At 46.1% G+C, this 27682-nt stretch overlaps 1 protein-coding gene across 2 annotated transcripts; it reads right to left on the bottom strand.

The window, feature by feature from the left end:
* Positions 1–309: 309 nt before the first annotated feature.
* Positions 310–19228, bottom strand: HBEGF (heparin binding EGF like growth factor). 2 transcript variants are annotated; one of them, XM_060179244.1, is made up of 6 exons: positions 18604–19228; positions 18206–18385; positions 14344–14557; positions 8557–8712; positions 7017–7107; positions 310–1795 (listed from the first exon to the last, which is right to left on the bottom strand). In XM_060179244.1, the coding sequence occupies exons 1-5, from the start codon at positions 18647–18649 to the stop codon at positions 7035–7037; spliced, it is 669 nt and encodes a 222-aa protein (XP_060035227.1). In that variant the 5' UTR covers positions 18650–19228; the 3' UTR covers positions 310–1795; positions 7017–7034. The 2 variants fall into 2 exon arrangements, with proteins under 2 accessions (XP_060035227.1, XP_007517587.2); XM_007517525.3 differs by having other exon boundaries at positions 14344–14521; positions 18604–19153.
* Positions 19229–27682: the final 8454 nt, after the last annotated feature.

Below are 27682 nucleotides of genomic sequence, written 5' to 3' on the forward strand. Positions count from 1 at the left end.
AGTCACTTCACAAGTGATGAAGCAGGTCTACAGGTTATCTATCTTTCTTTCCCCTATCTCCCCCTCCTTTCTCCATTTCTCTCTGTCCTATCTAATAACGACAACATCAACAATAATAACTACAACAACAATGAAAAACAAGGGCAACAAAAGGGAAAATAAAAAAATATTAAAAAAAAAAAAAAAAAAGGGAAAAAGTAGCCTCCAGGAGCAGTGGATTCACCGAGCCCCAGCAATAACCCTGGAGGCAAAAAAAAAAAATCATCTCTAGTAAACCAATTCCCAGCTAAGACAAACAAGACAGGAAACTATGGAGTAAGAGTTATCTTTATTTGGATTTCAAAGTATAAATATGAACCAGTTTTGAAAATACAGGTTGTAACAGTTCAGAAATGGCACCAGAAACTTCCAGAAGGGACCATAACAGCATACCTTTGCAGTTTTGGTGAGCTGAGTAGGTTTATAGGAAAGCTTTCCTCACCCCCAACTTTCTCTACAGCAATTGTTACATTATCAGTCACCAAGAACAGAACAATGTTTCCTGTTCCTCCTTAGCCTTTTTTTTTTTTTTTTTTTTTTACATTGATAACACCTTCTCTAGATTATCCTCTGCTGCACTGACCCCTGCATGGAGTAGCACCAGAAGAATGACAGAAATAAGAGAAATGTCTTGACACAAAGGGAAATGAGTCCCCACACTGTGGGCCTGGGATCATAGGGGTAGGGTGGTAAGGGTGGGTGAGGAGCCAGAAAAACTTTAGGCAATGAAAGCCCAATCTCTTCTGAGACTTGGTGGGGAGAGGACACAGGGAAACACCAATATATGTTATACTTTGACATCAGCACCTTGGACTTTCAAAACACAAACGGTAGACAAAATTGCCTAGGCAAGATTGCAGTCCAACTCATAGAGCAGACCTGACAAAGTTAACTCCTACATCCTGACCATCCAGATTTCCCCTGTGGCATTCTGATCATGAAAGAGCTTCAGAAATATGGGCAGATGACAGGTTACTGCAGATGGGTCACAGAGCCATCTCAGATTTGTGGCAGAGGAGTATGATGCTGAACCAGATGGTGGGGGATAGTGGGTGGCAGGCCAGGAAAATTTCCAAAGTAACAGTCTAGGCACTTGAAATATTATTGTTAGATTGTTAAAAACTAAATAAATTAACATACATAGAATAAAATAAATATATAATTTAAGAGGCATTTTACAAACAAACAAAAAATAGTTGTTATTTTTCCATTTGAGTAGAAGTCCCAAAATTCAGAGTCCTCAGGCTTATGGTATTTCACAGTTAGTTCATCAAATCCAGAGCCATAGGCTCCAGATGAAAGATTCCTTGGTGGCTGCTTGAGCACATGGCTTCTCAGTCTTTATTACTTTCTTCTAGTCCACAATTCTCTCCTTTTTCTTCTCCTTCTTCATCTTCTTTTTCTTCTTTTTTCTTCATTCCTTCACTCAGAGATCCTGGAGCATATGGAATTTAACTGGCATTTTAATCCAGAAGATAAGTATTTAAACAAACATATGGGGGTAGATGGGGCTTGGGAAAAAGGGAAACAAGGGCCTGAAGGTCTCTCAATTTGCCTTTTCTGGTCCAGATCCCACTGGACATATTCTATTTGGCACTTGAAGGCTCCAGTATTTTGGCAAAGCAATCACAGAAGGCCCAATCTAGACAGCAACTGGGGATGAAGGTGTCTTCACGGCAAGTTGCCAAGTCCTTCTTCTCTGCAGAGTCTACAATAAGCTTGTAACTTTTCAGAGGTAGTAGTCCTCAGATGATTCCTAAAGCACAATAAGAAGGCAATTAAAGTCAGGTTCAGTCATAAGATATATTAGATAATAGACTTAAAAAGTGGAAAGACAGAGTAGAGGAAGCGGGGCTACAGAGTAGCAGCAGATGTGTTTCTCTCCTCTCCTTGGTCAGCTAGAAATAATAGACTTAAAAAGTGGAAAGACGGAGTAGAGGAAGCGGGGCTACAGAGTAGCAGCAGATGTGTTTCTCTCCTCTCCTTGGTCAGCTAGAAATATCAAAGATCACCTGAGACTGCAACAAGACAAGACTAGGACTGCTTTGGGGACCCACCAAGTCACCAGTGAGTAAAAACACATGTGGCTCATGGACAGAGAGGAACCTAAGAAGAGACTTCTGGGGCTAAAGCCCATGTCAGTTCCTGAGCAGCTGGTAACAGTCTGGCAGTTTTTCAGTTGAGGAGCCACCACCAGTCTGTTTTACCAACAAAAAGACAGCTGAAGGGAGGAGAGGACTCGTTTAAGGCTCACCAAATGCAGTTGTGAGTCTCCATTGCTACTGCCCTCAGAGGATGGAGCAGCAGAGGGGAGGCCCTGTGCTGATGTCAGGGGGAAGAGAACTGACTGGGAAACTCTGGAGAAGATCTACACTCCAGTGGACTACAGTATCTTACTTAGACACAAGTCAATCCAGGCAAGAGTGATCAGTGGATAGAAAAGTACTGAGAGAAGGACCTCATAATTCACTATATATAATGGTTAAACCAAGAAGAAACATTGGAGAAATGAACCAGGACAAACAGCCACCAAAAAAGACTCCAAAGGTAGAAGCATAGAAGAATGAGGTCAACATCCAAACGCTAGCTGAGGAATTAGACACAGGAGTGAGGAAAGAGTTTGAAAGAATTTTCATCAGAAATGCAGAAACAACAAATGAGACTATGAAAGAAAACACTAACTATCTCGAGGTAATTAAAGAGCTAAAAGCTGAAATAGTTGAGCTAAGAGCACAACTAGCTGAACAAGCTAATACAGTATCAGAACAGGGGAACAAAATAGAAGAACTCTATAAAATAGTATTGGGGAGAGAGAATAGAATAAATGAGGCAGAAAACAGAATTAGCAGGATTGAGGATGAATTAGAGAAAACTAAAAAAGAATTAAGAGATCTCAAAAAGAGATTAAGAGATAATGAAAACAACAACAGAGACATATGGGATGACTTCAAAAGAAATAATATATGCATTATAGGCCTACCAGAGGAAGAAAGACAAGGAGGAGAAGAAAGCATTCTACGGGACATAATTGATGAGAACTTCCCTAGTCTAGACAATGTAAAAGACATAAAGGTTCAAGAAACCCAGAGGGTCACAAATAGAATTAACCCAGACTTAAAGACACCAAGACATATCAGACACATCATATTTAGAATGAAAAGGAATAAGGATAAAGAAAGGATCCTGAAAGCTGCAAGAGGAAAACAAAGAGGGGAGTTGGGTGGTAGTGCAGCAGGTTAAGCCCAGGTAGCATGAAGTGTAAGAACTATTGTTAAGGATTCCAGTTCGAGCCCCCAGCTCCCTACCTGCAGGGGAGTCGCTTCACAGGTGGTGAAGCAGGTCTGCAAGTGTCTCTCTTTCTCTCCCCCTCTTTATCTTCCCCTCCTCTCTCCATTTCTCTCTGTCCTATCCAACAACAACAACAACAACAATAATTACAACAATAAAACAACAAAGGCAACAAAAGGGAATAAATAAATGTTAAAAAAATTAAAAAAAGAAAGAAAAGAGAAAAACAGTCACCTACAGAGGAAAACCTATAAGATTAGCAGCAGATTTCTCCAAACACTACAAGCCAGAAGAGAATGGCAAGATATCTATCAAGTCAACAATATTTATACACTTTTCCCATATTTGGAAGCCACTCTCTTCCCTGATCCAGCTATCTAGCTCCTTTTCCAGCAATGACACCATCTCCCCAGACAATAACTTGGGTCCACCTGCATATCAGATGTCAGGCTTGGACAAAAACTAATAATGTATTGGGCCCTTTGGAATATACCTAAAATAGATTGACTAGCTATTTCCAAAACAGAGACCCCCAAATCTTCATCTGTGATATTTCAGCCTTTAGGTTCATGATTAGTCAACAATTTGTATGGCCTTAAATATTAGCTCTTTTTCAGCCACCAGGTTCCAGATGCTATCATGATGCCAACCAGACTTCCTTGGGCAGACGACCCCACCAATATGTCCTGGAGCTCCACTTCCTCAGAGCCTTTCCCCACTAGGGAAAGAAAGACAGGCTGGGAGTATGGATCAACCTGTCAACACCCATGTTCAGTGGGAAGCAATTACAGAAGCCAGACCTTCCACCTTCTGCACCCTATAATGACCCTGGGTCCATACTCCCAGAGGGATAAAGAATAGGAAAGCTATCAGGGGAGGGGATGGGATACAGAGTTCTGGCTGTGCGAATTGTACCCCTCTTATTCTAGGGTCTTTTCAGTGTTTCCATTTTATAAATAAATAAATATCCAGTGCTTAATAAGAAAGGCTTTCAACCAAGACTACTGTATCCTGCTAAACTGTCATTCAGACTAGAAGGAGGCAAAAAAACTTTTTCTGATAAGCAACAGCTGAAGGAATCAACTATCACCATGCCTGCCCTGAAAGAAGTTCTGAAAGGTCTCCTATGAACAGTCAGATCACCATAAATATGCCATATATCAGAACACTCTAAAAATCTATAATAATGGCATTAAAGTATCTTCAATCTACAACATCAATAAATGTCAGTGGCCTGAATTCACCTATTAAAAGGGACAGAGTAGGAAGATGGATCAGAAAACGCATTCTGCAGGAATCCCACCTAACTCAACAAGACAAACACAGACTCAAAGTAAAAGGATGGAAAACTATCATACAAGCCAATGGACCATAAAAAAGGACAGGAACAGCTGTTCTCATATCTGATAAGACAGACCTTAAAATAAAGAAAATTGGGAGTTGGGTAGTAGCGCAGTAGGTTACGTGCACGTGGTGCAAAGCACAAGGATCAGCATAAGGATCCGGTTCGAGACCCCGGCTCCCCACCTGCAGGGGAGTTACTTCACAGGTGGTGAAGCAGGTCTGCAGGTGTCTATCTTTCTCTCCCCCTCCCTGTCTTCCCCTCCTCTCTCCATTTCTCTCTGTCCTATCCAACAACAACAACAAAAAAAAAACCACGATATCATCAACAATAATAATAACCACAACAAGGCTACAAAAAGGGCAACAAAAGGGGGAAAAATGGCCTCAGGAGCAGTGGATTCACAGGGCAGGCACTGAGCCCCAGCAATAACCCTGGAAGCAAAAAAAAAAAAAAAGAAAGAAAGAAAGAAAGGAAGGAAGGAAGGAAGGAAGGAAGGAAGGAAGGAAGGAAGGAAGGAAGGAAATTAAAAAAGAGGGACTCGGGCAGTAGTGCAGCGGGTTAAGCACACTTGGCACAAAGCTCAAGGACCGGTATAAGGAATTCGGTTCGAGCCCCCGGCTCCCCACCTGTAGAGGAGTCGCTTCACAAGTGGTGAAGCAGGTCTGTAGGTGTCTATCTTTTCTTTACCCCTCTGTCTTCGCCTCCTCTCTCCATTTCTCTCTGTCCTATCCAACAACGACATCAATAACTACAGCAATAATAAAAAAATTGTTTAAAAAAAAGAAAATTTAAAAAGATATAGATGGACATTACTTAGTGCTCAGAGGACCAATCAATCAAGAGGACTTAACAATTATCAATATCTATACCATCTAAATACATCAAACATCTACTGAAAGAGCTACAGCAATATATTAACAGCAACACAGTAATAGTAGGGGACTTCAACACCCCACTCTCTCAACTTGACAGATCATCCAGGCAGAAAAGCAACAAAGAAACAAGAGAGCTAAATGAAGAGATAAACTAGAACTATTGGTCATTTTCAGAGTGAAAATGGTGATTTCACCATTTTCAGCCCATCTTGGATGGAGCTTAAAGAAATTATGTTAAGTAAAATGTTGTTGTGTGCCGCAGAGAAGAGAGAGAGGAGGTCTGGAGCGAAGAGGAAAGACAAATCTTTATTTGTGCTGGCACCTCAGAGTTGGGTGCTAGAGAAACAGGTTGGGCCACGTGGAGGTAGCAAAAATGGCCGCCTCACGCAGTAACCTTCCCTGTGTCTGAACACCGAAGTGAAGCACTGGCAAGAGAGAGGGGTGCGGAAGAAGAAGGGCTTTTTTTTTTTTTTTTTTTTTTTTGAAGAAGGGCTTTTATAGGAGCAGCTTTCACGAGAATGGGAAGGGGGAGGAATAACCATAGCACTCCAGGATAGGATAATAACTCTCATGAGAATGGGAAGGGGGAGGAGTGACCAAAGCACTCCAAATATCGCGGGGGAAATAGACAATGCCCTGAGGGCACAACATGGCGAAACAGGCACTCTGAGAATGTCCCAACTCTCACGGGAACTAGCAGTAGCCTGACGGGACAATATGGCAGATGTGACTGCATCTGCACAATTTCCCAGCAGTAAAATAAGTCAGAAACAAAAGGATGAATATGGGATGATCTCACTCACAGGCAGAAGTCGAAAAACAAGATCAGAAGGGAAAACACTAAGCAGAACTTGGACTGGAGTTGGTGTATTGCACCAAAGTGAAAAACTCTGGGGTCAGTGGGGGGTGGAGGGGGAAAGAGTTCAGGTCCTGGAACAGGATGGTAGAGGACCTAGTGAGGGTTGTATTGTCGTGTGGAAAACTGAGAAATGTTACATTTGTAAACCAAAAGAAGAAGAAGAAGGAGAGGGAGAGGGAGAGGGAGAGGGAGAGGGAGAGGGAGAGGGAGAGGGAGAGGGAGAGGGAGAGGGAGAGGGAGAAGAAGGAGAAGGAGAAGGAGAAGGAGAAGGAGGAGAAGAAGGAGAAGAAGGAGAAGAAGGAGAAGAAGAAGAAGAAGAAGAAGTAGTAGTAGTAGTAGTAGTAGTGGTGGAAAAACTGAGAAGAGGTAGGAAGGAGAAGGATGAAGACGGAAGAAACTATCCTCTTGGGTATCTCTCTAGCAACAATCATTCTGGGTGGAGATAACCACTGACAACCTTTCTGAGAACAGTTATGCAGTGGGACCCTAAATTCACAGTGGCCTCCCCCCCCACACACTGGTTCACAGGACATAAGAAAATTTCAGCATGCCTTGAAACATGCCCAAGGGAGATAGTGAAGGGACCATGTGGCAAAGGGAGGATCGTTACCTTGAGCACAGGTCTCTCTCAATGAGAAGCAGTCATGCCCAACTTCATTTTCTCTTCATTTTCCACATCATAACCTCCTCTCCTGTGGTACCTGAAGAGGATACACTTTGTGAGCATGCCATGTCTGTTATAAAAGGAGGTAGGCATAGGGCAGATCCTTCAAAAGAAATAAGCCACATGGCTGTCTCTACTACTTAGCAAATCCCAGGAGGAAGTAGTGCACACGTGGTTGAGCACCGACATTACAGTGTGCAAGGACCCTGGTTCAAGTCCCTGGTCCCTACCAGCAACAGTGAAGCAGTGCTACAGGTATTACTCTATCTCTCTCCTTCCCTAGATCCTCCTTCCCTTTTAATTTCTCTTTGTCTCTATCCAAAATAAATAAATATATTTTTAAAAAAGAAGAAGAAGAAAAATCTCAGGGGGTATGGCAGTCCAGAAGATCTTTTGGCAAATGCCCAAGTACACCAAGAGAAGTTCCTTTTGAACAGTGGACAATAATTGGTTAACTTTTCTTCATGTATATGATCCTTAAAACATTTTTATGAGGTAGGTGTACAAAGATTACAATCACTGAAAGATTACAGCTCTCAAAAGTATGTAACTTGGTTTTTCCTTTTGTTTCTTTTTTTAAAACATTTTTTTTATATTTATTTATTCATTTTCCCTTTTTGTTGCCCTTGTATTGTTGTAGTTATTATTGTTGTTGTTGTTGTTGATATTGTCATTGTTGGATAGGACAGACAGAAATGGAGAGGGGAAGGGAAGACAGAGAGGGGGAGAGAAAGACAGACACCAGCAGACCTGCTTCACCACTTGTGAAGCAACTTCCCTGCAGTTGTCCCCGGGGGCTTGAACTGGGATCCTTATGCTGGTCCTTGCACTTCAAGCCTGCGCTTAACCGTTGCACTACCGCCTGACTCCCGTAACTTGGTTTTTCAACAGATGAACTATACTATTTGAAAGCCAACGGCACAGCCTGAGAGATGGTACAGTAAATAAAACACTTGACTCTCATGTCTGAGGTCCTGAGTTTGGTCCCCAGCAACACATGTGCCAGAGTGATATTCTGGTTCTCTCTCTCAAATAAATCTACAATCTACAAAATAAACTAACAGCAGAGTGGTTGGTAGATCTCCTTCCATCTAGAACACAATCTGGATTGAAAGCATACCTACATTCTAGATGGCTCTTAACTGGAAGGATATTTCCATCACACCCGTCATGTTTTGCCTAACAAGCCACACACTATTGCCACCAAAGAACAAGAGGGGGAGGAAAGACTACATGAAGAGGTAGTTCCATGAGAAGGTAGTTGGTGTGAGAAGCAGGAGCTCCGAGGACTTGGCAACTTTTGCCTGAGGCTCTACATGCCGAATTCAGGTCATACATGAGAAGCCGGGTTCTTAACCTGTACTCAGAAATGTCTTTCAGAACACTAGCCCAGGATGTGGGGGTGGGAGGGCTCATGTGATCACTAGGCAGAAGACCCAGAGGGAGGAGGAATAAGATGCCATTTGCTGGAGTCCCCAACACTTACCTAAGCATAAGAAGCCCCACGATGACAAGCAGACAGACAGATGATAGCACCACAGCTACCACAGCCAGGATGGTTGTATGGTCATATGTATACAAAGGATTCTCCACAGGGAGGCTCAGCCCATGACACCTCTCTCCATGGTAACCCGGGTGGCAGCTGGTTCAAGACAGAACAAAGGAGAGATGAGTTTAGTGGTTTGGCCTCTCTCTCATGGCAATAGTTCAACTGCATGAGCCAAATTCCACTCCTTATGGCCTCAACCAACCAGTCCCTCATCATGATCCCCGCCCTTCATCAGTCCTCCTGTGGGAGAGTCAAAGCACTTCTGAAGGCTCTGTGGCCTTCCTCCCTCACTCCTTGCCCTTCCCTTATCCATTCCCTTTGGCTCTCTGGCCTGTGATTCCTGCTCCAGGCAGGGAAAATGCGAGGGAGGACTCTAAGGTCCCAGATAAGTTCCATGTGTGGATGATGTATTACATATGTGTAAAGACCTTCTGTTTGAGCCAGTGAAGAGGACTTAGGCACAAGAGCTGGTGGGCTGAGTTGACAGGATTTAGTATCACTCCCTCAAGTGAGGCCCCTCCACGCTGTGACCAGAAATAAACCCAGCCTTCCCCATCATGCTGTTAGTGTCCAGTCCCTCTCTGCTGCTGCCCAGCCTATTAATAGGCCTATTCCTTTGCCAGGAGTCTTTTTTCTCAGCTTCCTCTGGGTGCAGGGCCCAACTTGGTGCTTCTCTCCAACCTCTGGTCTCTGAACACTGAGGCTATTAGGCCTCCTTCATCCCAGGATGAACCTAGATAACATCTTTTGCCACAGCATGAAAAATGTCACAAACAATTCTTTGGCTCCTCTCACTCCACCAACAAATTAGATGGCAACTGCCACTTCTAACACAGCATTTCCTGCAAATGTTTAGGAAGACTCTGAAGTACTTAAAGTTGAACAAGCACATGCACATCCCTTCCTTTATCTGAGTCTCCCAGAGGCTCTTTGATGTAGGCAGGAGCCCCCTGTTACAGAAAGGCAGCACTGTTACCCCCATGGTCACACAGCAGGGTAGAGTCGTGGATGTGGACTGTCTGGGTCTGAGAGCTCAGAATGCTGCCCATTCTCACCCAGGTCTACCCACCTCCCCACCCCCTGCCAGGGGATGCAGAGGCACTGGAAGCCTGAGGGCTCTAGACTGCAGGGAGTGCCAGGAACCTGGTGACCCTCTATTCGGAGTTTCATCTCCTTAGGAAAGGAGATTATACCTTGTGCCTAAGAACAAGAAATTCCTTCTTCCAGCTGACAAGCACCACAGAGGTGGACCAGTTTGGAGTTGGCAGCATCAGGGACCAAGCTGCCCCTGCCTCCTACCAAATCCCCCTCTCTGCCCCAGCTCCTCCTAGGTGCTTTGGAGAACCACTTTGGGGTAGATACAAGACAGGCCCACCACAAACCACAGAGCACACTGCTCCTTATCCACTTCCTTATTTGTCCTAATGACCCAGGCTGACTAAACACCGAACAACCCCTATCCTGTCAGACTGTGGAAGTTATCCTTAGAGATAACTTACCCTTACCCTGGGGGAGTCTCTCTGTGCACTGCACTTCGCAGTTTATAAGATGCTGTCCTAATCTAGTAGCTCAACTAAGGCTAATGACAAGCTGGTAGGCAGGTACCCCCCTGTTTTATAGATCAAAAGACTGTAGTGATGAGTCTGAGAGATTAAGTGATTTGACAAAAGCTGCACAACTAGGGAGAAATAGGATTAAAACCAGCAACTAGTTTTGATGATTATAAATTCATGATTCTTCCCACTCTGTATGATGCAGGTTAACTCACAGAAACACATATTTGATGGGATGATGGCTTCTTGAGCCTCCTCTGACTTTGTTACTACTTTGACAACTACCATCATCATTATCACCTTAAACAACAAGAAATAGCAAGCATTAAAGGCTTATGATGAATCAGGTACTCTGTGGTGATTGACAAAGACCACATCATGTCATCTTAAAGACATCCCTATGCAGGAGGAGCTGCAATTCCATGGGGGGGGGGGGGTCATAATGGTTATGCAAAAGACTGGCATGCCTAAGGTTCAATATCCTGCACCACCACCACCACCATAAGGCAGAATCAAGCAGTGTTTTGGTATAAATAAACAAGTAGACTGAGGCTAAGTTCCCATTCAATAATTTGCCTGAGTGGCAGAGACTGAGTGGCAGAGGCCAGGCTCATCCCAGCAGTCTGGATGACTCCAGACACTAGTCTCCTGGGTTGGGGTGGGGAAGGAAAGCTGAAGTTGAGCCTATTTTTCACTTCTAGCCCATCATTCAAACCCCACAGGTAGTTACTCAGATGATAGAAATAAAGCTTGGCCTCAGAGTCCCGCAATTCAGTTACATAATCCCTGCTCTGCCACCCTGAGTCAAAAAGATAATAATGTAAACATCCTAATATTAACCCTGTCCCCCTCCCTTTGTAGGCAACTCCTGGCTTCCCCTGGGGAGGAGGGGAGATGAGTACATTCCAAGCATCCCAGGGTGGGGGTGAGATCAAATGTCTTGCCCAGAGCCAGCAACCCATCAAACTGGGCATGTTCCGCCTGGGACGGTCATGTTTGTGACCCATTTCACAATGTGCATTACAACAGAAGCCCTAACCCTCTAGGATCCAGAGACATCTTCTAAATTGGCTTCCTCCACTCCTACCAGAGGAGATGGAGAAGGCACCATTTGATGAAGAGACTCAGACTATGTGCGTTCCAAACTGGTTCTGTTGCTATTTCTAGCCAGTAAGTTACTTTTAATTTCCCAAGTATTGATTTCCTCAAGTAAAATAGCAGAGGAATAAGTACCTACCTCACTACATCATTGTTCTAATGAGATAATATGGATAAAAGCATTTAATAAAAAGCCAAGTCCCATAGATATGTGAGTTATTATATAATCAGACTTGCATGGAGGTGGGAGGGGGAGTTCACCAATCCTTCCTGGTACCTGAACTGGGGCAACAACTGGCTGCCCTAGGCTGATTCTCTGCCAGCTCTGAGGCCATCTCAGCCCACCTACCCCCAGTTTTTCTCCAACCACAGGAAACTTAGTGGTCAATTTCTGAGTCGGCAGCCAGTCAGAAAACCCAGGAAACTGCTCTTTTAAGGGCAACTTTTGGCTAGTGACACAAAAGGGTTTTCCTGTGGCTGGTGGCTGTGGAAAGCTGATTTAGGAAGCCAGCTAGCCTCAAAGTTTACCACGACAATCTGGGCACACCCTGGCCAGTGACTTCTGGGCCTGAAGACAAGGAGGGTCACAAAGGGCCCCAGATAGCATGCCCAGAAGTCGCATCTCCCCCCCCCCCCCAAATTAGGAGTTCTGTGTCTTCCTGTTGCCTTTAGCCCTTAAGTCCAAGGACTGTAGGCAGGAGGCAGTCCAACCAGACACAGAATCTAGTCCCTGGAAAATCTGCTGAGGAAGCAGACACAAAGTCTTCAAATCAGACTGCCATGCTTTCAGTCTAGTAAAGGAATTAAAAGACCTCTAGGCTAACAGCTGCTGTCCATAAAATCTTGCTCAAACTCTGTAAGGACAGAGTCATAGAAGAGCACAAGCACAAGCCAACACCCAGTGAAGCCTGGGGGGATGAAAAGCATGTTAGACTGAGAACTCAAGTCTCCATCCTGTTTCCATCCTCTTATTTAGCTGCTGATCTCAGGCAATACAGCTTCTGCCTCTTGGCTCCAGTTCCCTAATCGTTCAAGTCAAGATAACAAGACCTGCCTGTCCTGCCCACCCAGCAGAGGGCTTTCAAGTATCCCAGAAAGAACTGTATCTCCCTTCCCCAGGATCATGGCTAGCACCAAGTAAGTAGTTGCTCAATGCATATCTGTTGGGCTCAGTTCAAATGAAATCAAAACTGAGTGGGTAGAGACAGCTTAGCCTGTTTAGAGTACCAACTTGCATGCCAGAGGTCCTATAAGTCACAGGTTCAATCCCCAGCACCACCTAATGCCAGAACGGAGCAGTGCTCTGGACCTCCCTTTCCCCCTTCTCTCTTATGTGGACATGTGTGTGAACATGTGTACTCTCTTTTAATAAATATTTTTATTTTATTTTCATGAGAGGGAAAGATACAGAGACCAGATCAGAGAGAGACCAGAGCTCAGAGACCAGAGACCAGACTGTTCAGCTCTGGCTTATGGCAGTGCTAGGGACTGAACACAGGACCTCAGCCTCAGGCATGAAAGTCTTGCATAACCATTATGCTATCTCCTCAGCCCTTTTATGGTCTTTCTTTTTCTTCCTTCTTCCCTCCCACCCTCCCTTTCTCTTCACCCCCCACAAATAAATGAATAAATATTTTTTATGTAAACTGAAACTTTAGAACAAAATACAGAAGACCTCCCCACTATCTTTTGGCCTTAGGCATGCTTATTTCAGTTATCTGGGCCTAGCTCCTCGGTCTGGTCTAGTTCTCCAGGAGGGTAGCCTTACAAGGGTTCTCAACTGAGCAGTGGAGGTCCATCTACCATCACCGTAAACTAGTTTGGTTTGACTACTCAAAGTCACTGCTCCCCTCTACCCCTAGCTAATGATGCTACTTTACAAATTTAAGACAGACGTTTCCTGTCTTGTTCCAGGACCTGCAGAAGGGTAACATGAGGACTCTCTATGCCACTCTTAAGCAACCACTTCCGATACTAAGCACCTGACAAAGACATTATAGAAGAGGACACACCAGAGACCATAAGCCGTGTGACAGGTCTGTCTGCCAATTGTCGAATGCAGAGCAGTTCTGCTATGTGAACTCAGAAGGGATAGGGAGAGGCCAAGGAATCTGCACCAGTCACAAGAGGTGCCAGGCAGCCAGCCTGTTTAATAGCATCACCCCAGTCTCCCGTCCCCATTCACAGATGCCACCCCACAGGGACCAGTGGGAAGACAGAGGATGTTTGCAGCCTGAAACGGGCATTGGCCTCAGGCACACACTGGTGACATTATGCTAGCCAGAGAGCATGGCAGTGCTGTCATTCCCTGAGGGGTTGCCAAGGCAGCGGTTTGCTAGGCTTGGCCTTTAGAGAAGCTGGGGAGCCCACAGCCCCTCCACCCACACTCCTGCTCAGGGAAAGGGTGGCGCTGCCTGACTGGGGTTGATGCCTGCTAGGTTGGGTTCTATTTCCCATTAATCTTACACAAAGGAAGTGTTCTCCCACCCCTGTGACCAAGGCCAATACCCTGTGTCCTCCACTCCTAGATCATGCTAGGAGGAAGAAAGGAGGGGCTTCTAGATCTAGCTCCTATGATGATGGTTCTCTCAGATCTAGCCCAGATTTGCTCCCTTATATACACACAATGATGTCCAGCTTTATGGACATCTACAGCATGAGTCCAGATGCACCTCATATCTCCTGCAAGGCTTAGCAAGGTCACAGGAGTACCACCATACCCATGAAGCCCTCTCTGCTATATCCCCCACTGGCTTCCCCACCTGGGAGGTAAGAATGAAGGACCTGCTTTTGGATCTCAGTTCTCTGGCCAAATGCTCACTTCTGGGCAAGCAGGAAATGCCCCCAAGCATGAAAAAGTGTCACAAACCCACACCACAGGAAATTGCATCCTATGCGGGGGAAGTCTTTTCCGCTCACTAAAAATATTTCCCCTGTTCCTGATTCCCATCCAGAGGTTAAGAAGAAACTGAGTAGAATTATTAGCTCACAGAAGAGTGACAACAAGAAAGAGCCACATGGCTGATAGATCAAGAGTGCTGCTGAGAGCCAGCCCCGGGGAAGGGACACTTACATGCAGGAGGGAGCACGGAGGTTTTTCACATATTTGCATTCGCCGTGGATGCAGTAGTCTTTGTATTTCTTAAGACATGGGTCTCTCTTCTTCCCTAGTCCCTTGCCTTTCTTCTTTCTCTTCCCATGTTCCTCTTTGCTTGATGTGGCCACAGCTTGCGGCTTAGAGGAGAAAGCAGCTGCAGGAGAAAGGGACTCTGTTAAGTTTGATTCTCCTGGGGTGGAAAAATCAGAACAGTAGGGTCAGGGCAATGGCAAACCCAGTTAAGAGCACATGTTACAAAGTGAAAGGACTTGGATTCAAGCCCCTGCTCCCTATCTGCAAAGGGAAAGCTTCATGAGCAGTAAAGCAGTGCTACAAATCTATATAGCAGTGCTATCTATCTATCTAACTCCCACTTCCCTCTCAATTTCTCTATTTCTACCCAATATATAAGTAAATAAAAATATTTTTTTAAACAGAACAGTATAGTTTCTGGAAGGAGCAATACATACTCTTTGATCAAATCTGAAATCAGAGACCTGGGAAGGAGGTTCCTAAGCTCAATGCTTCTAAGAGCTGAAGGAAGAAGGGACAGAAACCCAAGAAGTAGAGATCTCAGGAGGAAGCAGAGGTGGGGGGAGTGGTCTAAAGAGGACATATCACAAACTCAGTTTAATAATCTAATTCCAAAGACACTAACTTCTTTATTTTTAATTTTTTAATTTATTAATGAGAGAGATAGGAGGAGAGAGAAAGAACCAGATATCACTCTGGTACATGTGCTGCTGGGGATCAAACTCAGGACCTCATGTTTGAAAGTCCAACACTTTATCTACTGCACCATTTCTCCCAGACTTTGGACACTAACTTCTATGTAGTAACTGAAGCTGACTGGGCAATTCTACAAACTCATCCCCATCCCCCTATCAACCATCATCTTCTATCCCCCTGCCCAATTAGTTCTATTTTGGCCTTAAACCAGCCTCATTTCCTGATGTTGCACTCAGAGAGTGTCAGAAATAAAGACTGTTTCTAGAGAAGGTGCTTGGAAGTCTTTTTTTTTTTTTTTTTTTTTTTGGTGGGGGCAGGGGTGAGACTCCTAAATCGGAACAATGCTTTGCATGTTTGAAAGTTGCTGGGGAGTAACCCTAACTGTTCTCATAAAAAAAAAATTAACTGTTGCTATGTATGATGGTGATGTTAGCTAGATTTACTGTGGCCATCATTTCACAGTATGCACAAATATCAAATCGTGATGTTATACACCTGATGTCATTACTTGAAATCTCATGTAATATTTTTTTTCAAATTGTCTCAATTAAAAAAAAAAAAGGTTCCCATGTCCCAATGCCCTATTCTGGGTGTAGCAGTGCAGTAGGGTTCCAGGGTAGTCAAGCTCAGGGACAGTAAGTAAGTTATCCTTGGTGTCTTTCCTGACTTCAAGCAAGATTTTAACTTTACTCTGTAAAGGGCCCTGGTGAGCCCTTCACAACTCACCATTTACATTTACCCCTGAATGTCCTATTGAGAGTTTTATAGAAGGAGTACAACGTGTAGGAAAAATGGAAAGGAACTATCCAAAAGGAACTGGAAAAATCATGACTCCCCCCCATTCTTTCCTTTCTTCAAAGGGAAAAAAAAAAAAACTTCACACAGACATCCAACTAGGACTAGCCACAGGCTACACCCATCAGTCCAGGCATCTGACATCATTCTCCCACTCCCTAGCAGAAAGAAAGTGCCTGCTGTCCACAGCTGCAGCCTGGTAAAAGGGTACCTGAAACTGGAGACCTAGGAGTCTAAAGCTGAAATTAACTTCAAAAAGTATACAACATGGTTTTCCATTTTCAGATGAAAAGCCTGAAGTCCCTAAAGAGTGACTTGGCCCAAGAGTATGAAGGACTAGAATTAGAACTGCAGTGTCTAGACTCAGTGTCCAGTGTTCCTCTCCAATAGGCCAAGCTGCCTAACACAGCCCTGTCCCCTCCTCCAGCAGGTCTAAAGCACCTGGGATGTGGACTCAGGAATGAGCCAATGCCTAGGCTCTGAAGTCAGCAGATCTGTGATCCAATTTCAGACATTTGATCCTGAACAGGTCACTTAATCTTTCTGAACCTTGGGTTTCTCAGTAAAAAGTGGATAGCAAGAGATCCTATCTCAGAGGCGTGCTGTAAGGATTAATTTAAGTGGATTCACTTTCAAGTGCCAAGAACACAGTAGGCACTTAATGACTGGTAGCAGTTATTTATTTTCAGTGATAGGATTTTCCCATGCCTGAAAAATAATCTTCACCCAGCAAAGTCAAAAGCAAGGAAAGGCAGGTGCAAGAGGCACACAGTCCCCAGTTTTCTCTGGTGCAGACCCAGGCTGGTTTGGAGCTCAGAAGATGAAGCAGATGCTCAAAGAAAGTTGGTTATAAGAGCTGTAGTGAAACTGAAGCAGGAAGGTCAAGCCAATGGGAGAGGAAAGGAAGAGAGGAACAGAGTGACAGGCAGGCTCCTGCAGGGGAGAAGGAACAGTGAGTCAGGTCTGCAGAGGTATGAGGAGCAGCCCTGTGGGTGGAGGATGAATCACAGGCCAGCTCTGCCCAGACTAGGAGGAGAGGGCCAAGGGAATTCAGGTTGTTGAGGCCAGACGTGGTCCCAGAGGAAGGACCACTGTAAGAGGATGAAGAGTGGGATCCCAGGATTAGCTTTGGAGCAAATTCTTGATGCACCAAAGCAGAGACAACACCAAAGGGAAGCTCTGTGTGAAGTGAGAAAGAGTGGCTGAGATGGGTGTCTTTCCAACCAAATCACTCTGGGGCTCTAGAACTTGGTCCATGCTCTACCCTCAAGAATGGCCACAGGTGACTAGGGGCAAGGAAGCTGGCAATAGTGTATGCTCTGGACTCTGTCCCTTGGTTGTACTTGGCCAGAATAACACCTGCTGGTTAGAGGATCCTACTGGGTCTCACTCCTTGGAGTTTCTCACAGCCTCAAGATGATCAGGAAGTGTCTGGGCTCTGAGAAGACTTGTAGACACCCAAAACTTCAAAGCTTCCTGTAGAGACCCAGTACTCATAAGTTTGGTCTCCCCAGGAGGTGCTGTTCTTGCCTACAGAGACCCTCATTCTTCTGCTTCCCCAGCCTGGAGACAGGTAGACAGAGGAGTCTAACACTGCACACCTACTGCGCGACTATATTTCCATACCTGTTTTACACATGGTAGTCGTTTTATGTGAGAATTAGGGCTTGCTACAATTTTTTTTATAATTTTTTTTGTAATTTTATTTATTTATCTTCCCTTTTGTTGCCCTTGTTGTCTTTTTATTGTTGTTGTAGTTGATGTCGTCGTTGTTGGATATGACAGAGAGAAATGGAGAGAGGAGGGGAAGACAGAGAGGAGGAGAGAAAGACAGACACCTGCAGATCTGCTTCACCGCCTGTGAAGCGACTCCCCTGCAGGTGGGGAGCCGGGGGCTCGAACCAGGATCCTCATGCCGGTCCTTGCACTTAGCGCCACCTGCGCTTAACCCGCTTAACCCGCTGCGCTACCGCCCGGCTCCCTTGCTACAATCTCTTACATAGAAACTCAGGGAAGGCATCTCAATGGTTTCCTGCTCCCATCACCCAACTTACCTGAGGGAAAAGTATGGGCACCACATACCTCGCCAGTCCGGATTTGCCCCCCAAAGTATCCGGAAAGGCAGCATGTGAGCCCCAGAGGTAAGGAAAACAAGGAAGACCCATATTGCAGGATTCCTAGTAGACCTGTCAGGCCAAACAGCTGTTTCTCAAAGTCTGCCAGGAAACCCGGTAACCTACAGGTGTGCCCAGACAGCATGAATCTCGGATCCACTCATCCTTCAAATGCCCCCCTGGGCAGCTCTCACACTCACTTTCGAAAAGGTCTAGGTCTGCCTCTTCCAAGTCCAGGTCTTCCCGGCCCCGGCCGCCTCCCGGGGACAGCAGCTGGTCCGCTGATTCAGTGGAAAAGTCCGGGTTGCTGGTTCCAGCCTCCAGTCCCTTCCGAAGCCGAAGCCGCTCCAAGCTCTCCCCAGTCACCAACGCCGAGAGCACTGCGGGTGCGGGGCGAGGCCGCATCAGAAGCCCCGCCTAGACCCCCGCGGCCACGCACCGGTGCCGGCGCCCGCCAACCAGGGAGCACGGGCCCCCCCAAGTGGCCTGCTCCGGGGAAGCCGCAGCGACCGCCGCCCCCACCTCGATCCCTCGGCACGGCGTCCCCATCCCCCTATACCCGCCCCCCCAGTTCGCCAGGCGGCGGCAGCTCCCTTACCTGCAGCCAAAAAGAGCTTCAGCACCACCGACCGCAGCAGCTTCATGGTCCCCGAGCGAGCGGAGGCGGCCAGGCGGCGAGCACTTTGCAGGCAGCGGCCGCGGGGCGCTGGCTCGGACGCCGGGGCGGGCTCGATCTGCGGGCGGCCTCTGGGTGCAGGCGCCGCTGGGACCTGAGCGGAGCTCGCGGCCGCTGGGCTTCTGTCTACTCCGGGCGTGCGTCCGTACGCCCGAGCACCCGCGCCTCGGTCAGTCTGTCCAGCCGCGTGCGGCGTGCCGCTCCCTCCCAGGATCGACTGAGCGCCGCCGGCGCGCGGCCGGGAATAAGGCTCCGCTAGGCGCCCAGGCCCCGCCCCGCCGCCGTCCCCTCCCCCAGCGCGCTGGGAAGCTCGCCCGGCTCCAGGCTCCCGGCTCCCGGCTCCCGGCGCCCGCCGCGCAGCCCCAGATCCCACGGGCGCGGCGGGTGGAGCTGGGGAGGGGGAGAGGGGCGGGACTCACATTTTTTAGAGGGGACCAGGCCTGAGCACGCGCAGCCTGACTGTGGGTAGGGCCGCTGGCCGGCAGGTGGCTGTAACCAGGTCCTACCTTTCTGCTAACACTGTGCTGGAGCCTGGGAACGGCTCAGCTGAGCTCTGTCCTTGGACACAATCCTTCCTACTCTAACTTCTAGGCCTGATCCCACTGAGCGTGCCTGCTCCCAAACAGAGCTCTCTTATCAGTCACCTTGTGAGTTTCGCAAGCCCGTTTTAACTACCACATAAAAAGTAGTAAATAATAAATCTTCTTGTGATTTAAAAATTAGACACATGAATGCCAGCTGGTAAGCAGACTTGCAATCGAGGGCACGGGCACGGGCACGTGGCAACAATCCAGCAAAGGAAGTTAGGATTCTCCTGTCCACGGAAGTGGCTTCCTCCTCCATCTGTCCCCCAGGGGACATAGTTTCCATTAGGATTTTTGGAATGTAGATTATAATTCCCGGGCTTCTGGGGTTGTAACGACAAAGGCTATAAAAAAAAAAAAAGCCTTGTGGGTTTCCTTGCCTTTGAACACCACCTTCTCACCTATTATCAAAACAGCTCCCCCAACTCCCCCCCCCCCACTTGTAAAGCCGTGGCCTTACTATGAACAGGACTTTAGGTTCCAGCCTCAGCATCACATAGGAGCACCCTGGACAGTACCAGGGAAGCTCCATGAAAGATGAAGTGGGTGTTGGGATGTCTGTCTGTCTTACACCAAATTCAAACAGAAAAAAATGGAGGGTAGGGGAGTGTAGGCCCCAGGAAGCCTTTTGGAAGTATAGCCCATTACTAGGCCCTAGACATACATGCACACAAAACAGAGCCCCTACCCCACAGCCACAGCTGGCTAGCCTCTTTACTATGTTCAACAGGTGCAAGGAGATTCATGTGTTTCTTTTAACCTAAGTGCTTTCCTAGCGGTCTCAGTTCCAGGGAAGTGCTTGGGAAGGAACTGTGTGACATGGGGGGTGGGAGGAGCATCATTTAGAGACTTTAGATTGTCTCAGATAGAGTGACCTGCCTGATTCCATCCATGTGGAAGGACAAAAAATAGGCCCACTATTTATATACAGTCCACCCCCTGTTCTGCCCCATCCCTATGTTTTTGGGATTCTATCTGGCTCTGCCCTGTCAGCTTGCCCCAGGCATCCTCCTCGGGTCCCTGTTTCCACAAAGCACTAGAGTCCACACAAACCCAAACAAGAATCCAGGCTTTGCCTTTTCAGAAACCATTTCTGTATGAAATTGGCCAAGATGTTTCATCTGATTGAGCCTCCATTTCCACACCTCAGAATCTGAAGTAACAATAACAATGATGATGCCTAATTTGCAGAGTCTTTTGAAGATTAAATAAGAGACCATCCAGAGCAGTTTGTAAAGTCCTAGGCTTATTATAAATGCTCAATGACTGTGACCAATAACTGCTATCTGTTGTTGTTATTATCACTAAGCATTTCCTTAGAGACGGGCCTCTTTTCTCCCCCGTTTCCACAAGTTGGCTGGTTTCACACGGAAGATCACCTGTCACCTATTTGGCCAAGTGCCAATGTGGGACTGTTCCTCTGGGTGATCAGTATCGGCCTGAGACCTCAGCAGGATGGTCACCACCCAGGCGACGCCTTCTTTCTCCCTCAACAGCTGTCTGGTGGCCTGTTTCCCAAAACAGAGCCACCTTGGGGTCAGGGCTCTCCCCCAGGGAAGGGTGGAGGGTGGCACTTCCTGACACACAGCCAAGTCACTCCCTTCCCCCCCCACCACCCATTGTCGGGTTTACACCCTGATCTCCTGTCCTGACCTGCCTCTCCCTTTCCTCTCCCTTGGCGTGCTCTGCCCTTCCGCCTGCTCACCCCCACATCAGCCTCAGCCCCATTCATGGGGCAACTCCAAGCTTTCGTCACCACAGGGAGCCTCACCCCAGCTAGTTTTGTGTGTCAGTAAAGTTTGATGGGAAGGGCCTGGAAAAGAAGGCCAAAGTCCTGAAATGGATTTGGGACAGTCACTTCCCCTCTCAGAATCTTGAATGTCCTCTGACCAAAAAAGGGAATTACAATTCATGCTAGAACAACCTCATTGACTCATTTGTTCCAAGACATTCATTCATCAAAGGCTTTCCAGGCATCAGAGACAGCAACAACGAAACAATCAAAGATGCTCTCAGGAAGCTTATATTCCACAGTGAGAAGGACAGACAGACAACATGGTATATCCAGAAGGAAAAGTAGAACCTTTGATGATAGGTGCTAGAATGAAAGTTAAAATTCATAGGAGATGTTCAGTGGCAGAGTACATGACTTGCATACCTAAAGCCACAGGTTCAATACCCTGCAGCCTATATACCAACAACTAGACCAGGAGGCAGTACAGTGAATAAAGCACTGTACTCTCAAGCATGAGGTTCTGAGTTTAATTCCTATTCCCTGTCAATGCATATGCCAGAGTGATGCTCTGGTTCTCTCTCTTTCTCATAAATATATTAGTAAGTTTTTTAAAAAGTAAAAAGAGCTGACCAAGCCCCTAATCCTCACCTGGAGGGGAGGAAGCTTCCCAAGTGGTAAAGCAGGTCTGAAAGTGTCTATTTTTCTCTCCCCCTATCTATTCTCTCTTAATTTCTTTTTGTCCTATCAAATAAAATAGAAAGGGGGGAGGAAAAAATAAGCTGCTGCGAGTTGTGGATTTATAGTGCGAGCCTGGAGTCTCAGTGATAACTCTGGTGGTGAAATAATAATAATAAATTAATGAAAATGAAAGAGATGATAAGTGCTCAGGTGTGTGTGTGTTTCAGTCTCGCACTCATAAAAATCAATTTTTAAGAAGAAAATTAAAATTCAAGGGAGTCAGGCGGTAGCGCAGCAGGTTAAGAGCACATGGCGCAAAGCACAAGCACTCGTGTAAGGATCCCAGTTTGAGCCCCCGGCTCCCTACCTGCAGGGGAGTCGCTTCACAAGTGGTAAAGCAGGTCTGCAGGTGTCTGTCTTTCTCTCCTCCTCTCTGTCCTCCCCTCGTCTCTCCATTTCTCTCTGTCCTAGACAACAGTGATGACTACAACAATAGAAAATAGCAAAGGCAACAAAAGAGAATAAATAATTATTTAAAAAAAGAAAAGAAAATTAAAATTCAATGCTGAAGGCCAGGTGGTGGCACACCTGGTTAAAGACACACTACAGTCCACAAGGACCCAGGTTCAAGCCCCTGGTCCCCCCCTTTAGAGGGGAAAGCTTCATGAGTGGTGAAGTAGGGCTACAGGTGTCTCTCTGTCCCTCTCCCTCTCTATCTCCCCTTCCCCTCTCAACTTCTCTCTGCCTTTATCCAATAATAAATTTAAAAATTTAAATAAAAAATAAAGTTAAAATTCAGTGCTGTAATACACGTTCTATGACATGTCCCAAGACTTCAGGTGACACTTTGGATTTAGTCACTGGTTAGCAAAGGCTTCTCTGAACAGGCAGTATGAGCAAAGGCTTCTCTGAATAGGCAGTATGTAAGCTGAAGCCTGAAAAAGAAGAAAGACTTGCGATTATATATGGCGAAAGCATTCCAAGTCATTCAAGTCATGGTGCAAAAGCTCTGAGATGGGGCCAGGCTTGGAGCATTCAAGAAACAGAAAGATAATAAGGGAGTGGGAGGAGCCAGGCAGTGGCGCACCTGGTTGAGTGCACATATTACAGTGCTCAAGGACCCAGGTTCAAGCCCCGGTCCACACCTGCAAGGGAAAAGCTTCACGAGTGGTGGAGCAGGGCTGCAGATGTCTCTCTGTTGCTCCCTCTTTCCATCTCCACCCCCCCTCTCAATTTCTGGCTGTCTCTATCCAATAAATAAAGATAAAAAAAAAGAAGGGGGTGGGAGTGGTATTTAAGAATACATTGGAGCAAAGGCTGGGGATAGATGACAGGACATCACTGGGGTGGACACTGATTTAACTCCCCATCACTGTGAATGTTCAATGAAATTCCAATGGGCTGGCAGTTATTCAGGATTCTCTCACACTACCCCTCCTCCAAAGGCCTCCTCCACCTGCTCTCAGGCTGTTGGGTGCCAGGAACACACTCCTAAGGAAGCAGATTCCAAATGAGCCTCTCCACTTTCTCTGTTTATTGGCCTTGAACAAACTGAGGCTTGGAGATTTGCTGGCCTTGAGCCATCTGTGAGTCAGAAGGAGGTGAATCCAGAGCAGGAGCACTGCACACTGCTTTCCAATTCTGTACTCTGTGCCCAAGCAGCTGGAAAGGCAGGCCTCCCCAAAGCCAGGACTTCTGAAAAACCTTGCGGGGCTGGAAGACTTGATTTAGGGAGACCCCTTGCAAGTCAAGGGGGAAGAAGCTGTGGGGAAGGGGTGCTGGTTATGAGGGAAAAGAGGTAGATGAAATGTTTACACAGGTAGTTCAGACCGCCAAGCCTAGCTGTGGATCAGAATGACTTGGAATCAATTACAGATAAAAAGGTCCAAGTTCCACCCCCATCCTCTTAGCTCACAATAACCTCCAGTGTGGCCCGAGTGTTTACACTTTGGGCAGGTAGTTGTGACATCAGCCTGGTCAGAGCACCAGCTGCATAATTAACCAGGGCAATGTAACAAGCATCTGAAGAAAATCTAAACCTCTGAGGCAGAGACAGAGGAGTTGAAGCAATATCCTTTCCTATTAGTTTAACACTTAGCATTATCTTGTATGATTCCCCACAGCAGCCCTGACCTGACATTCTTCCCTCTTTTAAAGACTTGAAATGCAAACGGGTGTGTAAATAGCCAGCAGCCACCCAGCTAGTGTGTATCAGCCTCTGTCTGAATGCTTTCCTTCTTCCTGGGCCTGTATTCTTCAGCTCAACACTACTCTGGGTGAGATGAACTCATCAGCAGCTACCCGAGGCTCCAGCCCCATCTGTCCTGGGGATAATGATAAGAATCACAGGCAGGACGGAGGACTGGAAAGGGCAGTTTATGCAGCGGGCACACTCTAGGATGCCAGACAGCCAGGAGTTCAGATTTTGGTTCTACTATTTTCCACTCTGCTAGTTAACTTCTCTGACCAATGGTGTGCATATCTGCAAAGTGGGGATAATGACAGTAGCCATCGTTGCCATGATTAAATCCAGTCATGTGTATAAAACAGGATATGACACCTGGCACATAGTAGGTGCCACTGTTATTAAGTAGGTGATAACTGTTATTAGGGACAAATGCTGTTTTCTTTATCCTTTTTTTTTAAGATAAAGATTTACTTATTAATGAGAGTGAGTCCTAAAGCCTCACTCTAGCAAATGTGCTTGCAAGTCCTGCTCTCTATCCACTGTACCACCTCCTGGGCCACAAATACTGCGTTCTCTCTCATTTTTTCTCTCCCTAACTTTCTTCCCCTGCTTCTCTCTCCCTACCCTTCCCTTTTTCTCTTCCTTCTAATGGAAAAGTGTATTGCTTTTGTTATTATCTTTATTTATTCATTGCATAGAAACAGCCAGAAATTGAGAGGAGGAGGGGAGACAGAAAGGGAAAGAGAGGTTAAACACATGTGGCACAAAGCGTAAGGACCAGCCTAAGGATCCGGGTTCAAGCCCCTGGCTCCCCACCTGCAGGGGAGTTGCTTCACAGGCAGTGAAGCAGATCTGCAGGTGTCTGTCTTTCTCTCCCCCTCTCTGTCTTCCCCTCCTCTCTCCATTTCTCTCTGTCCTATCCAACAACTACGACATCAACAACAACAACAATAATGACTACAACAATAAAACAAGAGCAACAAAGGGGAATAAATAAATTAATTAATTAAATTTTTTTAAAAAAAAGAAAGGGAAAGAGACAGAGAGACACCTGCAGCACGGCTTCACCACTTGCAAAGCTTTCCCCCTGCAGGTGGGGACTGGAGGCTCGAACCCCGGTCCTTCTGCACTGTAATATGTGCACTCAAGCAGATGAGCCACCACCCAGCCCCTGTTTTTTTTTTTTTAAGTGAGACTGTTTTACAGACACCTGTCACAGGAAGATGAGAAATTGTACCTATGTGTCAACACTGTGCTGTAAATCATTAACACCCAATAAAAAAATTAAACATTTTTTTTTTCCTCCAGGGTTATTGCTGGGCTCGGTGCCTGCACCATGAATCCACCGCTCCTGGAGGCCATTTTTCCCCCCTTTTGTTGCCCTTGTTGTAGCTTCGTTGTGGTTATTGTTATTGCCCTTGTTGACGCAATTCGTTGTTGGATACGACAGAGAGAAATGGAGAGAGGAGGGGAAGACAGAGAGGGGGAGAGAAAGATAGACACCTGCAGACCTGCTTCACCGCCTGTGAAGCAACTCCCCTGCAGGTGGGGAGCCGGGGGCTCGAACCGGGATCCTTACGCCGGTCCCTGCGCTTTGCGCCACATGCGCTTAACCCACTGTGCCACCGCCCGACCCCCAACAATTTTTTTAAAAGTTCTGCTTTAGCCTGAGTCAGCACCCTTAGAGTTGAACTAGTCTCTCCTGCTCGTTGATGAGATGATGCATCTGCAAGACCATCTGAGAAAGCCAGTCTGGCTCAGAGCTCAGAGAGAAGCACCTGCTTCCTATGCCTGTGGGGTTGAACAGGTTCTCCTGCCCCATAGCCTGAGCTCAGGATCCATTTGTAAGGATGGAGAATAGTAGTATAGATGAGCTAGGGAAGAGGTTGGGGTGGGATGAGTGTCAGAAGTTGCTATCGGGGGCTGGGCAGTGGTGCATCCAGTTAAGCACACATAGTACTAAGTGCAAGGACCCAAGTTCCAGCCCCCACTCCCCACTTGCAGCAGGAACACTTCACCAATGGTGAAGCAGGTCTGCAGGTGTCTACCTTTCTCACCCTCTCTCCCACATCCTCTCTCTATTTCTCTCTGTACTACTGAATAAAATTAAAAACAAAAAACAAAAAACAGTGGATTTGTAGTGCTGGCACCAAGCCCCAGCAATAACCCTGGAGGGAAAAAAAAGTTGCTGTCATCCCCAGAATATGTTAAGGAAATAATCTGTGTAATAGATGTGGCCTCCAAGGGCAGGCAACCAACTCTCTGTCAGCAGGGAAGGGGCAAGGAAGTCCTCACCCAGCACAAAACCACCTTCTTAGAAAGGGAGAACCTAAGCAGTTGCTCTGTGTGTGGGCACATGGTTTGTTGGCAGCCAGGCTGCCATCAAAGGCTTACTGAGACAATCCTGTTCTGATGCTTGGGCAGTGATCAGTGATCACTGTTCTCTCCAGACCTCAGCTCCTTCAACTTTAAATAAGGAAGGTAACAACCCATTTAGGGGTTCTTTTTTAATATTTATTTATTTATTTTCCCTTTTGTTTTCTTTTTTATTGTTGTTATTGATGTCGTCGTTGTTAGATAGGACAGAGAGAAATGGAGAGAGGAGGGGAAAACAGAGAGGAAGAGAGAAAGATAGACACCTGCAGACCTGTTTCACCGCCTGTGAAGTGACTCCCCTGCAGGTGGGGAGCTGGGGGCTCGAACCGGGATCCTTAAGCTGGTCCTTGTCATTCAGGGGTTCTTATGACAATTGCCAAGCATCCCTGAAAGTGCTTGACAAAATGGAAACCCACACACATTATTATCATTAACTTCTCCAAGGTTCAACTCAGCTTTACATTGAGGTTAGATCACATCCTCTACCAGGAATGTACAAGCTCGCTTCCTCTTAAAATTGTGATCACAGAGCTACCATTTCACATTGTCCATTTGCTATATATACCAGAGGGTTGATCCAAGATGGTGGCTCACAAAGCAAGAGGTATTGCTCTGCTCAGGAATGCCCTAGGAACCTGCAGTAGAGATGTTTTTTGTCCCTAGTTAGGCTATCTTCTGGCATTTGGGGGATAAAACTGTCTGTTTCACATGGCTAAGAATGGCTTTTAAAGGTCGTAATAGACAGTGAAAAATTCGAACAGGGCAGGGGAGATAACATAATGGTTTTAAAAAGAAGCTCTCATGCCTGGGTCTCTGAGGTCCCAGGTTCAATCCCCAGCACTACCATAAGCCAGAGCTAAATAGTGGTCTGATTAAAAATAAATAAATAAAAATATATATATACATATACATGCATAGATTCATCTCTAATTTGCAGTTTTTGCACAGCTGTTTCTATGAATTGCTCATTTTATTGTATGTATCCAAATTACCTAACAACGTGCTTGCATCAGTCAGTTTTGTTTTGTTTTTTACCTGAGCACTGCTCAACTCTGGGTTATGGTGGTACAGGGGATTGAACCTGGAGCCTTGGAGCCTCAGGCATGAGAATCTATTTGTATAACCATCATGTTATCTCTCCTGCCCTCAGTTTTTGCTGCTGTCTCAGGGTAAGTCTGTATAGGAGCACTACACCCAAACATCCAGTATTGCCAGTCATTTGCATATTCAACTAGTTTTTGTTTATTTCCCCAGAACACTGCTCAGTTGTGGCTCATGGTGGTGCTAGGGATTGAAACTGGGACTTCAGAGTCTCAGACATGAAAGTATTTTGCATAAAAATTATACTATTCCCCCAGATTAGTATTATTTCACTTTTAATTCCTTTTGTTTTATATTATCAGGGTACTGATAATATAATTATATATAAATAATATAAAT

Source organism: Erinaceus europaeus, chromosome 2 (genome assembly GCF_950295315.1).
Source record: "Erinaceus europaeus chromosome 2, mEriEur2.1, whole genome shotgun sequence".
Classification (NCBI taxonomy): Eukaryota; Metazoa; Chordata; class Mammalia; order Eulipotyphla; family Erinaceidae; genus Erinaceus; species Erinaceus europaeus.

What these genes read in the sequence shown, in the direction of transcription:
- HBEGF (XM_060179244.1), bottom strand. Translation starts at nt 18,649, where the DNA reads ATGAAGCTGCTGCGGTCGGTGGTGCTGAAGCTCTTTTTGGCTGCAG. An exon ending in CTCCGTGCTCCCTCCTGCAT is followed by an intron (nt 8,713 to 14,343) that starts GTAAGTGTCCCT and finishes GTCTTGAACCAG; the next exon opens with CTGCCACCCGGGTTACCATG. An exon ending in GTGGGGCTTCTTATGCTTAG is followed by an intron (nt 7,108 to 8,556) that starts GTAAGTGTTGGG and finishes TATCCTCTTCAG; the next exon opens with GTACCACAGGAGAGGAGGTT.